Source organism: Peromyscus californicus, unplaced genomic scaffold (assembly GCF_007827085.1).
Source record: "Peromyscus californicus insignis strain IS unplaced genomic scaffold, ASM782708v3 Scaffold_13__1_contigs__length_99412109, whole genome shotgun sequence".
NCBI lineage: Eukaryota > Metazoa > Chordata > Mammalia > Rodentia > Cricetidae > Peromyscus > Peromyscus californicus.
The window spans coordinates 23,535,525-23,550,117 of NW_026294424.1; the positions used below are offsets into that span (position 1 = coordinate 23,535,525).

Here is a 14,593-nt window from a genome sequence, read left to right on the forward strand (position 1 = left end):
CCAGCAGAGTATTTATATGTTAGTATATTTCTTCACTTTGTAAAAAACCAAACCCCATGCTTTCTCAAAACTTAAGTAGAACTCATTAGAACAATTTAACGTTAATTTCTAAACTTCACCTCTGTTAATCGTGGTATATGAAGACTCTTGGTGTGATCACCAGCAGCCTTTCTTGACTTTCCAGGCCAGGCTCTTTTCCTGTGGCTTTCAGCTATGCCAGACCAGGCAAACACATCGTGGTAAGCTAAATCCAAATCAGACGGATCTACTGCAAACTGGCAGATTAATTTCAGCAAGCAAGCGAGACAATCTAGCTGCCACTGTGAACGAGAAAACAATGTCAGCTCTCTATGTTCATTTATGTGATAGGTATGAACACTATACAACTTCAAAATTAAAAGACAAAAAAAGATATGAGTAGTTTTTCAGCGATGTGCTACATGACTTTTAAAAATTATGTAACTATTTTAAGAAAATGCTCCACTACAAAATTAAACTCTCAAAATGAACTACTTCCCACTGAGTTCATACATGTGGATGGCAAAGGAAGTTCTGCATTTAAAGTGGTAATTTTTGAACAGTTTAAAGATAATTTTCATAGCAATTATTTCAATCACCAAGAGGTCCCTTCAACCAGTCCTCTAGAATTTATAACTCAATGCCTATGCTTAATTGAGAGGGGTAAATTACATGTGGCACATTAGAGAAAAACTATTCTGTTGTATATAGCATAACGTTGGTAAATGGGCATTAGTATCTGACTTCAATGGCTCATAAGTAAACTGAGCTTTCAACTGAGCATGCCCCATGCTTACACTTTAGTTTCAATCCCACAAGAATAAAGGCGGGAAGAGACAGGCCGATCTCTGTGAGCTCAAGGCCAGCCTGAACTACAGAGCTAGTTCTACGACAGCCTGGGCTACACAGTGAAATCCTGTCTCAAAAAAATAAAACAAAACAAAAAGACAAACAAATAATAACAATAAAGAGTAAAGAGTGGTTAAAGCACATAAAATACTCCAGTTTTCTCATCACAGGCAGCTAATTCCTACATACAATTCGCAAGGCTAGAGTTACTGATTAATCAAAAAAGGTATCCATTTCATTCTGATTTGCAGTCAGTTTTCACTGCAGGTTCTAGACACTTGCCAAGGACTCGAGTAAATACAGTGGTCAGTATAGAAAGTTTGCATTCAAAAGTTATGGCTATTACTTTAATTTTATTTTTTAAATATAAATTGTAAGAGGATATATATACACACATACACACACACATTAGAAATGACACATTTGCCGGGCGGTGGTGGCGCACGCCTTTAATCCCAGCACTCGGGAGGCAGAGCCAGGCGGATCTCTGTGAGTTCGAGGCCAGCCTGGACTACCAAGTGAGTTCCAGGAAAGGCGCAAAGCTACACAGAGAAACCCTGTCTCGAAAAACCAAAAAAAAAAAAAAAAAAAAAAAAAAGAAATGACACATTTATTTTCCATGAAATTATTATAAAATGTATTTAACAGATAAATCCACAGGATTTTAGGGAAAATATGCTGCAAACAATGTATTTTTCAAAATTATTAAAAAACGCTAACAAAGGGCCAGGCATGGTTGTGGACACTTTTTTTTTGGGGGGGGGGGGTTTTCCGAGACAGGGTTTCTCTGTGTAGCTTTGCGCCTTTCCTGGAACTCACTCTGTAGCCCAGGCTGGCCTCGAACTCACAGAGATCCGCCTGGCTCTGCCTCCCGAGGGCTGGGATTAAAGGTGTGCACCACCACAGCCCAGCTGGTTGTGGACACCTTTAATCCCTACACCTAGAAGGCAGAGGCAGGTTCATCTCTGAGTTCAAGGCTAGAGCTTGATCTACATAGAGAGTTCCAGGCCAAGGAAAAAGTCATTTCAACTGAAAAATCTTATACTTATCATATTATATGTATTTAATATAAATATTCATTCAACAGTATAAGTAGTATAACAAATAAAATTTACAAGGAATTTTAAGCTCTAGTAACAACTCAAGAAACTTTCTTTAAACAAGTTAATTGGAATATCACTTATATACAGCAGAAGAACTTCAGAAATTTCACTACAATAAATCATTGGCATCCTAGTCTTCTGGTTCCAATGCTAAGTGGTACACTTACATCTATCTACCAGGAAAAAAAAAAAAAAAAAGCATCCTTCCCTGAGTAATAGCAAAATCATGTTACTAAACTTCAAAATCTCATCAATATAATTCAAATTAAAAAAAAAATGTTTCAACAAATATTAGTCAAATTAGATAGTTATATAAGAAGTAAATAAACCAATTCAATCTTATCTACTACATACAGAAACTCATATGCAATATAACCAATACTATACATAGCAAATAAAACTATAAAAGAGGCTAGGAAGCTGGAAAGATGGCCAGATAAGTAAAGTGTTTCCTATGCAGACAAGAGAGACTAAATTCAGATCCATTAACACCTCCATAAAGTCAAGTGTGATGACAGGTTACAGTACACCCAGTGGGTTCACTGTCCAACCAATTCAAGGTTCAATGAGTGACCCTGACCCTAGATTTAATTCCCAGTACTATAACAAGCACATATATATGAATTAATCATTATTTTATTTTTTGAACAGGGCATCTCTGTGTAGCCCTGGAAGTCCTAGCACTTGCTCTGTAGACCAGGCTAGCTTTGAACTCAAAGATCTACCTGCCTCTGCCTCCCAAGTGCTGGGATTAAAAATATGTACCACCACTCCCAGCCTAAATCATTTTGAAGAAGCAAAAAATTGTTGGCATGGTAGCACACACCTGTAATCTGAGCACTCAGGAGGCTAAAGCAGGAAGATGGCAAGTTTGGGAACAGCCTGGAGTATACAGTAAGTCACAGTCTGGGGGACATAGGAAGACCATGATTTAAAAGACAAACAACTACAACTCAAAAGAAAGCAAGAAAACTTTAAAACCATATAAATACTACTAAATGATTTAATCAACCTAAGAGAAAAATTGCTGATGAACTTGTTAATACTTTTTTCCCGAGACAGGGTTTCTCTGTGTAGCCCTGGCTGTCCTGGATCTCACTCTGTGGACCATGCTGGCTTTGAACTCACAGAGATCCATCTGGCTCTGCCTCCCTAGTGCTGGGATTAAAGGTGTGCGCCACTACTGCCGAACTTGTTAATATTTCTGAGTAATTAAATTTAGCACTATTCATTTCAAGTGTGTTAAAAACATAGTTGGTTGGGAGGCGGTGGCGCACGCCTTTAATTCCAGCACTGGGAGGCAGAGGCAGGTGATCTCTGAATTCAAGGCCAGCCTGGTAGAGCAGTTCTAGGACAACCAATACACCAAGAAACCCTGTCTCAAGGGAAAAAAAACAAAAAAAAGAGCTGGAAAGATGGCTCAGTAGTTAAGAGCATTGGCTGCTCTTCCAGAGGACCTGGGCTCAATTCCAAGCACCCACATGACAGCTCACAATTGCCTATCACTCCAGTTTCAATGAATCCAACACCCTAACACAGATACATGTAGGCAAAACATTAATGCTTATAAAAAATAAAATTTAAAAACTTAAAAAAAAAAGATAAATTCCATAGTTGTCTTTTAAAATGTTATTACTCTGTGTGTGTGCCTGTGTGTGTGGGTAGGGATTAGATGACAGCAGTTGTGTGTAGAGGTCAGAAGACAACTTTGTGGGGGTTAGTTTTTTCTTTCACTCCTTACATGGATTCCAGTGATTGAATTTCAGGCTTACATGGCATGTCATCTTCCCAGACCAAAAATAACATTCTGCCTTTGTTTCATTCACTTATCTAATTTTAATTCATTGTCAACCTATCAGATCTTTTATTTACTACTATATGTCTTAATCAACTTTATTACAATGAAGTACATAGTAAGTTACTTTGTCAATGAAACAGAAGTGACTGAAATAAGATAACAAATATAACTAGTTGAAAAGAATGCCTTTACGTACCACAGTCCATGATTCCTGCTCTTTTGGCTCTAGAATCGCAGAATTAAATATTTCTAGCAACTGTTGAAGACCGCCAGCAGCAACAAACTGTAAGCAATTTTGAGAATAATGATAAAGGAAAATCAGCTACACAGAATAATGACAATCTGCTCTGCTGACTTAGTAAGCATTTGTAAAAATCTGTGTTTTATAGAAATCACTGTCTACAAATAAAAAAAATAATTTGGGGGAGAGTTGGGACAGGGATTCTCAGTGTAGCCCTAACTGTTCCAGAACTCACTGTAGCCCAGGCTGGCCCCTAACTCAGAAATCCACCTGCCTCTGCCTCCCAAGTGCTGGGATTAATTCTTATATAAAAAGTCATATTTTATTAAAAGTATATAAGCACAACTTCGCTATTTTGGGAGCCATCGAACCTCAGATACTAGGTAGTTGAAACACAGCATTTCAATGTGTGTTGGGAGGAACGGGAGACGATGATGACAGCGAAATGGGATAAACATCGGTGCTGAAATTAAGAGAAACAAAGCATTAAGTAATTGTTTTACATTATGATTTAGAGTAAAATGTAATTTTTCATCTACTCTTTAAAGAGTAAATTAGGCAGGGCTAAAGACAAAGATAGCTCAGTAGTCCCTAAAATCCTGGCTTTGTAAGCACAGGACTAAATCCAATTCATGCAACCCACCTAAAGACATGATGTTGTGTGCTTATAACCACAACACTGGGAAGGCAGAGACAGAAGGAAATCTAGGGTTTGCCGGCCAGTCAGTCCAGTCTAACTGATGAGTTCCAAACTAATGAGAGACCCTGACTCAAACGAAGTGTGAGGATAACACTAAAAGATCTTCTCTGGCCTCCATGAATATTCCTTCCTTCCTTCCTTCATCTATGCATATTCTCTCTCTCTTTCTCTCTCTCTCTCTCTCTCTCTCTCACACACACACACACACACACACACACACACACACACACACACACACACAGACTCAACACCCCCCCCCCCAACTAACTCCCCCCTTCCCTTGAGGGCTGGAAAGAAGGCTCAGTGATGAAGAGCACTTGCTGCTCTTGCAAAGGACCCGGGTCCCTACAAAAGGGTTACAACCATCTCTAACTGCAGCTCCAGGGATCTGGAGAGCCCTCGATCAGCCTCCACAAGCGCTGCATGTAAGTTCTGCACATATACATCTGCAGGCAAACACTCAAAATCATAAACTTAAAAGGAATTTTGAAAATTAACCTTCAAATAATGATTTATAGAACCCAAAAAGTATTTTTCTCAATCTTTCCCAAAACACTTATGATCAAACCTTGCAGCTCCAAGAGTTTTTACTGTTTTCCACTTGATCTTCACTCGAATCGTCGGAGTCTGGATAAAGGTCACTGTAACTTCCCTGGGGGAGGCAAGAGCAGAAAGAGGGAGGCTTCAGAGAGTACCTTCCTCGAGAGTGAAAGGACACCACTAAGAATGCTGCAGGAGTGAAGCCACCTTTAATGAGAACAATGGAACTGTAATTACCGTTGACTCTCTCCTTATTCTTCTGTTAGGTTTTCCCAGTGCTTCAATAATTTCAAGAGCATATAACAACTTATGAGCACTCTTAATTTTGAGAAGTTCTTTCCAATTAAGTCCATCATTGCTCTAAAATTACAAAAGGAAAAAGGTTATCAAGACAACTTTCTAAGATAATTCTCTAAAGTCTTAAAGCTCACAGAAATGAACATTAGTATAAAATACAAATACTGTATATACATTAAATATAAGAGGACAAGAAGCAAAAATGGTACTAATAGCATGTTTAAAGCAAAAACCTATCCATTAAATATTGTTCAATAAATATTTAAAAATTATACAAAAAGCATAGGAAAAAGAATTAAATTAGAGCATTGCTGTTTCTACTCTCAATTTAGGAACTACTGTTTGCATAACATGCAGCTTTGAAATGTTATTACTAAAGTGGTCACTAATCACATTCTAGACCAATCCTTTTAAATTCAAGCAACTTGAGAAGTCAGAGGTTCAGAACTCACATAATCTCTGTGATGAGTTCCATGCCAGCCAAGGCTACATAGTAAGTCCCTGTCTCCAAAAAAGGGGGTGGGGAGAATAATGTTGAGGATGGAAAGATGACCAAGTGGTTAAGAGTACATACTGCTCTTGCAGGGGCTCTGAGTTTGGTGCCCAACACCAATGCAGGGTGGCTAACAACCACATGTAACTCCAGCTCCTGGGGATCTGACACCATCTTCTGCTTCCACAGGCACTTTCACTCAAGTGCACACACCCATGCACAAGAATACATCATTGAAAGTAATAAAAATAAACCTTTTGTTTGTTTGTTTGTTTGTTTTGTGTTCTGGAGACAGGGTTTTTCTGTGCAGCCCTGGCTGTCCTAGAACTGGCTGTGTAGACCAGGCTGGCCTGGTCCTTACAGAAATCTGCCTCTGCCTCTGCCTCCTGAGTGCTGGGATTAAAGACATGGACCACCACCACTGATTTATAAAATCTTTTTTGTCAAATCAATCTTTCATTATAAAGGCATTCTTACAATGAAATCCAATATCACTTCTATAAGTGATACAGAAGAATTATCAAAGATATATTAAATGTCTTTTCCCAATTACGTCATTTGATTTGTGTAACAATCTAAAACAAGGTCTGATGGATGTCACTTCATCACATTATATTTACCTAAACTTTACTACTTTCGCTGTCAAAAAAGAAATATTCAAAACATGTAATTTTTAAAACTTCATTAATAAAAAGCAAATCCAGGGCTGGAGAGATGGCTCAGTGGTTAAGAGATGGCTCACTTATTGTTCTTGAAGGACTTGGATTCACTTCCTGGCACACAAATGGCACCTCACAGCTCTCCCTAACTCTAGGTTCAGGGGATCCAACACCCTCTTCTGGTTTCTGCAGGCACCAGGCAAGCACACAGTGCACAGTCATATAGACAGACAAAACACTCATACACATAGAAATAATCTTTTTTAAAAAGGCAAATCTCAGGGTTGGGGATTTAGCTCAGTGGTAGAACGATTGCCTAGCAAGCGCAAGGTCCTGGGTTCGGTCCTCAGCTCTGGGGGGAAAAAAAAAGGCAAATCTCTAGTTTTTAATTTAACAAAAGATCCTTCGAATTTTATTTAATATGTTATGCAACTTAAAAAACAAATGGGTATTTAAACTGACACCTTTTTCCTATTAAATTAGGCAAAGGGGGCTGGTGAAACGGCTCAATTAGTAACGTACTTTCCACACAAGCATAAAGATTTGAGTTTGGATCCCAAGCACCCTTTGAAAGAGCTGGGCATAGCTATCACACATCAGTACTATTACCACTGGCAGAGCAGAGAAAGGAGGAGACATTTGACTCAAGGGTCAACTTAGATCATCAGAGAGACCAGGAGGTGGGGAGCACACGAGGGTAGCAGGGGATTCCAACAATGACCTTCGGCCTCCATATATATACAGACATACACAAGACACCAAACAAGAGAGTACAAAGACTGTGTGGGCTCACCTGTTCCTCTGAAATATTCTGGAATGCCATCAACATGTTTGGACACGTAGGAAGAAGCATCAGCAACTCCCACACACGCCTTGACAGATTTTCTGCATGCAGATGAAGTTCTTCACATTTCAAACTCTAAATAAACAAGAACAACCATTTTATCAAGATAGACCAGAAAAATTAAAGTTTAAACTTCAGTCAAACTGTTTTGCCAGAATTTCCTATCCTCACTTTTAAAAAAGTCTGAAATTTCAACACCACATTTCTCATGGTAAATGTATTCAAGAAAATAAACAGCTATGTAGAAGCAGCAATTTTTCAACTTCTCATCAACACTTTCAATGATAGCTGATCACTTTCCTCAAGCAACTTTTGAAATAGAAGTCTAATCACTTGTTTCAAGCCTCTTTTCCATTTCTTCTCTGCAGATTATCATTCTAGGTATAAGACTGGTACTTTAAACTCTGACCTATATGTGAGCAAGTTTTAAAAGAAAGCACAAAACTCTAAAGAACCCGCTTTTTGATAAAACCTAAGTTGAATAAGGTGAGCAAGTAAACCAAAACACTAAAAAAAGGAGTTTCCTCAAGCACATTTAAGAAGCAAGTATCCATTCACTGCTGAATGAAGGTACAGCTGCAGGAGGAAATTCACAGCAAAAGATAAAGCCTACTGTCCTGATATTTATCACAGAATATAAATCTATTATTATAATACTGCTATTGCTTCAACTACAATGATTCCCTGGGCTAATAATAAAGTGCATGCAATACTAAAGAAATATTCTATGTCTATAAATAACTAAGATCTACTGACTGTGGTGATATTTTGTTTGTGCTATTAACAAATAAAGCTTGCCTAGAGATCAGAGTACACAGCTAGCTACTAGAGGCCAGGCAGTGGTGGCACATAACTTTAATCCTTCCACTTGGGATCTTATGCCATTGATCCCAGTACTTGGGAGGCACATATACCTTTAATCCCAGCACTTGGGAGGAGGAAACAGGAAGTGATATGGCTGGGTGGAGAGAGGAAGTGATAAGGCAGGGCAGAGACAGGAGCTCAGCCCCTTTTCAGTCTGACAATGCATAGATTTAAGAAGGCTTTCTACTGGCTGGCTGCTCTGCTTCTCTGATCTTTCAGCTTTCACCCTCATATTTGACTCTGGGTTTTTATTATTAAGACCAAATAGAATTCACACTACAATTGACATAATCTTTTTTTTTAAACCTAGTATGGAGTGGTCCTTGTGTATATGTGGGGTTTTGGTTCTAGGATCTATAAACACACCATTATCTGTACTTTTTAAGCTTATTGTATAAAAGGTATGGAAAAGCTTGTGTGCATTCTAGCAGCCAGGAAGCTGAAGGAGATCAGTTTTAGTTAAAGGTCAAGCTGGGTTATCTAGCAATATCCTGGGGGGGACTATGCAGAAGGATTGGGGTTCAAGACCAGCCTCAGCTACATAGAAATGTGAGAGCAGACTGGACTATGGGAGTCAGCAAAATGTCTTAGCAGATAAACGTGCTTGCTGCACAAGCCTGATGGCGCCAAGTCCCCACTTCATGGTTTTTTTTTTTTTTGCATAATTTTATTTCTCAGCTGAATTTGTTAATGAGGAAAATATAGATATGGCAACTGTATTTTGAAGACAAGGGAATTTTAGAACTAGGAATCTATGGTAAACTTGGCCTTTTCACAGTCTGTATGAAGAAAGTGAGGCATTCCCAGAGTAATTCTTTTGGATCTGTGGGTAGAATGTCACTGAGAGTTCTATAATAGAACTGGTGAGATAGTTCAGCAGGTGAAAGGTACTCACCATCAAGCCCAAGGCCTTGAGTTTCATCCCCAGGACTTACATGGTGGAAACGGAGAACCAACTCCTACAAACCGTTCTCTGACCCCCTATGCCCCCCATGCCCCCGACACTAACAAGTAAGCGTAATCAAAAAACAAAACAGACACAAAACTGAAGCCACTCCTTTCTTCACAACAGTCTCTTTATAGGCTGGTGAGGAAGGAGGGGTGCTAGAGGTGTGAAATGACGTAGCTGGTAAAGGCACCGAGCCTAATGACTTCAATTAGAACCCAGGACACACATGATGGAAGGACAGAACTGATTCCCACAAGTTGTCCTCTGATTTCTGTGAATGTAATTATTAAATGATCTCTATGAATGCAAGTATTAAAGATACATACAAAAAGACTTGATTCTGAATATAAAAATGGATCTGAAGAAAGAAAAATCCCCAAAATTATGTAACTAGGGTCCTGTTATGAATTAAGAAGACCTAAAATATAAAACAGGTTAAGTTTGAGTGTGGCCTACACCAGAGAGAAAACATTTCACTGACTAACAGATATTTCACTGGATCTTGGTAGTGTAGGTACACTCTGTGATTGGGGATGGGGATTATCTGTTGAATGTGACTAGTATAGGCCAAGGAAAAACTGACCTGAGGGACCAAGAGGTCTCAGAGGAGAAGACTGTTACTATAGGGCCTAGAAATTGTTCTAATGATATTCTGATCAAGAACGTGGATGGTTTTTGCCCTTGTCAAAAGAGGCCCCCGAGGCTAAATAAAGTAAAGTGTTTTGGGTTAGTTTCTTTGGCAGAGGAAATCTCACAGCAGCCTAATCTAGACTATGTTGTATGGTTATTAATGGTAACTCTAGTGACGATTTCTAATGAAAAGGAAGAAGCTAAAGAAAAAACTAAATCCTATGTTCAAGAAGATAAAACAGATTCAAAACTGAAATAAAGAGAGGAGGAAGGGCAGAGTCAGGAGTCACCAGCCAAACACAGAAGCAGCAAGATGAGAAATGCCACACTGAGAAGTACCAAGCCACTGGCTAAACATAGATAATAATCATGGCCTGCGGTGGTGGTGGTGCACGCTTTTAATCCCAGCACTCGGGAGACAAGAGGCAGGCGGATCCCTGTGAGTTCAAGGCCAGCCTGGTCTACAGAGCGAAATTAAGGACAGGCACCAAAACTACACAGAGAAACCCTGTCTTGGGGGGGGAGGGGAGGCGCAGAATCATGGGTAGTTTAAGAGATAGTTAGTAATAAGCCTGAGCTACTGGCTGAGCATTTATTAGTTAGGAGACATGAAGCGGTAACAGGAAGTTCAAGATGAAAGAAAGGTAAAAAGCCACATGGTAAAACATAGATTAATTAAAGCAAGTTAATTTATTAGAGCTAATGGGACAAGCCTAAGCTAAGGTCGGGCTTTAATAATTAATAATGAGTCTCTGTGTTATTTGAGAGTTGGCTGGAGGGACAGAGAAAGACTCATTACACGCATAGGCAGGCTGATCTTTGTTGGAGAAAGGAATATAAGGCAGGAGGAGACAGGAATTCACCCATTTGTAGAGGCTCTGTCAGGCTGAGGAGTTGGTGAGGTAAGAGGTGGTGGCTGTGGCTTGCTCTGCTTCTCTGATCTTTCAACTTTCACCCTGATATCTGGCTCCGGGATTTTATTATAAGACCATTTAGGATTCGCACAACACATCTATTCTTCATTTCGAATAGAAACCAAGTATTCGCTCAAGCCAGAAAACAGATGGCATTTCTGTCCTCCAACTTAAATCTTCACTTTGTTCTCCTTTAAATTTACCACAAGGTGATTTTGTTTCTAATTTCTATCACATTTTGTCTACCATCACCATCCTGTTTCAGGGTACTACCAATTCCTACCTGGACAAGTGTGTTAAATACCTTACTAACTCTGACACTTGCCAAACAAACACACTTCATTTATAACAAAAACTAGAATATATGCATCTGCCTCTATTTAAAAATCATTCGATATTGTTCACTTTACTTTGAATAATATGGAAACTACTCCCATGACCCAAAAGACTTACAAGATTTCACTCTGCCTTGCTTTCCAATCTCAATCCTTTCAGCCTGCTCTCCCATTACCTTCCAGGTTAGCTCTATCCTTGTCACAAATAACTGCTTTGAAAAAAAGATTTACAGGCAAGATTACTAATCCTCGAGTAGGATTGCCACAAGGTTGAGATGTGAAGCTGAGACTTAAAACCAACCAAGAAGTAAGTAGACAAACCAATAAGCAAACATGATTAAGACTGCTGCTAGAAATAGTGACATACACCTGTAATCAGAGCACTCAGAAGGCTCAAACAGGAAGGAGGGGTCTATGTGTAAGTACTGACTGAGCTACACAAGTGAGACTTTTTATCAAAACAAAAAACAACAACAACAAAAACTGTTCCTAGGCTTTAGTTAAGAGATTGGAAAATTATTTCTTGAATCTCAATGAAAAGACAAAATGTATAGGAAAGAAATCTGATTATTACCTCACTGTCATCCACTGCCACTTTTCCTGAGGGTGGTTTAAAGGAAGCAAGCATTTCTAATAAATCAAAGAGAGTAGTCAAATGAGGTTCCTGCAATAGCAACAGCATTGGAGTGTTGTCCTTCTGAGGTGGGGGGAGGCAAGAGGCAGGCAGCTGAGCACCCTCCCCTTTTCGTTCTCTTCTCGGTGCGCCCAAAGATACAAACACCATCTACAAAACAAAGGATGGAGACAGAAGAATCAAAGAAAAAGGGGAAAAATGCATTCTATTTATGAAAAACAACAATAAAACTGAGGTACAGTATAACTCCATTTACAACTTCAATGCACAGTAGTAAGAAGTATTTAAATAGACTTCCTCCAACTACTCAATCATTAACTTTCTGAGGTAACTAAAACCACAATTTATGTATGTACCTGCATATCTTTAAAACCAAGCTCATGAAGTGCTTTTTCATCATAGTCTGTTGTTAATTCATGTCCAGACGAGATCATCCTGACAGGCCCCATGAGGCCGCCTTAAAAACAACGGAAAAAGAAAACCTGTTAATGCCATTTGCTGACAATAACACAATGGAGCAATACATCCACTGTTCATTAAACTTAAATATGACTCCTGAGAAACAGACAATAATAGTAAGCATGCTTCCTGATTGTTTTCTCATGTCTTAAATTATGTAGGTTGTAAAAGATACAAGTTAACTTTTTACCACTAGTATACTTAGATAAATCCCTATATTTCCTTGACAATATAACACTGTTATAAATGTAAAAAAACAAGAACTTTTGGGAACTTACTGCATTTCCCTCAGTACTACAGAGAAATCAGATTCCTTAATGCATCAGTTGCACAAGAAACCAGAATGTGTTGTTCAACTGAGCACTCATTCCTGTTATTTTCCAAAAAGAACACAACAAAACAGAACAAACATAAAATGGAAACCTTAATGCTTATGTGGAGAAAAAAAAAAATACTCAAGATCAGTTTATTCAATAAACTAATATTTAAAAGACCAACGAGCTTGTTCAATAAATCAGTACAAGTAATTTAAGAATGCCCAAGAGTCTTTTGCAGTTTATGGCCTGACTTTAATCCCCACCACCTGCCCCACCTCACAATCTATGCTTCAGTTAACAGGTTCCATGAGCTTTTCATGCTTTGACATGCTCCCTATGTAGACCAGGATGACTTTGAACTCAAGAGATAAACCTACCTCTTCCTCCCAAGTGACCGGATAAAGGCGTATGCTGCCCTACTAAGCTCTTTGCCCTTTCTGCAAAACATGTTCCCATCTAAAGTAACAAAATGTCTGCACCAGGAATTCACAGGGCGTATACCTTCATTTCCTTCAAGGGACACTCCCATCTTACTACTATCCTTCTAGTCTACTTTACCTTTCCTAAAAGAGTGTCTTTCTTCAACAAAATACAAAACAAAACAAAACAAAAAAATCACTTCCGGCCGGGCGGTGGTGGCGCACGCCTTTAGTCCCAGCACTCGGGAGGCAGAGCCAGGCGGATCTCTGTGAGTTCGAGGCCAGCCTGGACTACCAAGTGAGTTCCAGGAAAAGGCGCAAAGCTACACAGAGAAACCCTGTCTCGAAAAAACCAAAAAAAAAAAAAAAAAAAAAAAAAAAAAAAAAAAATCACTTCCAACAGGGGCATGTTTCTTTTTTTATACTTACTGATGGATTCTAGCCACTAACAGTAGACACTCAAATTAATTACAATACAGTGGATGATTCTTTTAACAATAATTAAAAAAAAAAATTAGAAATGCCTGACTGGGAAATGAAACAAAATTATTAAATGTCAAATAATTTCATCGAACATTAAAGTGGTGGTTTCCGATTTGTTTTTAAGTTAAACAGGATCTCACCATGAAGCCAGTGTTCCTGCCACAGCTTCCTACATGTGGGGGTTATAACCATGTGCCACCACACACAACTGTCATTGTCTAATTTTATTTGACGTTGAGTAATTGTTTGACTTCTTGCTCATAGTGACAGGGATCAAAACCAAGAGATTTTCACATGTGAGACAGAAATTCTACCACTGAGTGAACTCCAACCTTGAATTGTATTAATGCAGAAAACTATTTAGTGAGCACAAAAGCAACTGTTTTCAAGAGTACTGAGTAAAGCAGGGCAAGTCTTTACACAATGATGTATAACATTTCTATTATGACTGTGGTAGCAAGGCAGGCTCAACTCAGGGCTGTGAATGTGCTAGGCAAGCGTTCTACCAATTAACTACAGTCACCACCCCAAAAATGACACATAAAGGTGTTCTAAATTACTTTTCCAATTCACACCAAGAAAATTTAATACAGGAAAACAATTCATTTTTAACAATGAGATTGAATCTGGCAATTTTCTTCTCTAGAGCAGAACTGCCATGTAGTCAAAACCATTAAGTTTTTTTCTGAAGAAGGTGGACATCCTGGGTATTGAACTAGGGTCTCGGGTATGCAGACCAAGTTCTCTACCACTGACTTAGAGCCCCAATCTGTAAGAGACAGTTTTAACCTAAGAAGGGCCTAATCATTCTGGCGAGATTCTTTGCCTTCAAAAATGAAAAAAAATTATCCAGAAAAATATGGTGGCTCACACCTATAATCCTAGCATTTTTAAGACTGAAACAAAAACTGCTCCAAGTTTGAGTTTAATATACACAGACTATCAATTAGGGAGAAAAAAGTTAAAGCCCTTGTAAATATAAATATATTGTTTATGGTGTCAGAAGATAAAAGGTGCTTGTACTAAGCATGACATTCTGAGCTCAAT

At 38.8% G+C, this 14,593-nt stretch overlaps 1 protein-coding gene across 4 annotated transcripts in view; it reads right to left on the bottom strand.

Moving 5' to 3' along the window:
• Positions 1-14,593, bottom strand: part of Usp34 (ubiquitin specific peptidase 34) — a 191,773-nt gene that overhangs the window by 78,801 nt on the left and 98,379 nt on the right. For all 4 annotated transcript variants that reach the window (XM_052734681.1, XM_052734680.1, XM_052734682.1 and 1 more), the window contains 7 exons: positions 12,225-12,325; positions 11,809-12,018; positions 7,492-7,617; positions 5,487-5,609; positions 5,278-5,361; positions 3,965-4,051; positions 120-320 (listed from right to left, as the gene is read on the bottom strand). In XM_052734681.1, the coding sequence (XP_052590641.1) occupies positions 120-320; positions 3,965-4,051; positions 5,278-5,361; positions 5,487-5,609; positions 7,492-7,617; positions 11,809-12,018; positions 12,225-12,325 (932 nt within the window). The remainder of the gene's footprint in view (positions 1-119; positions 321-3,964; positions 4,052-5,277; positions 5,362-5,486; positions 5,610-7,491; positions 7,618-11,808; positions 12,019-12,224; positions 12,326-14,593) is intronic.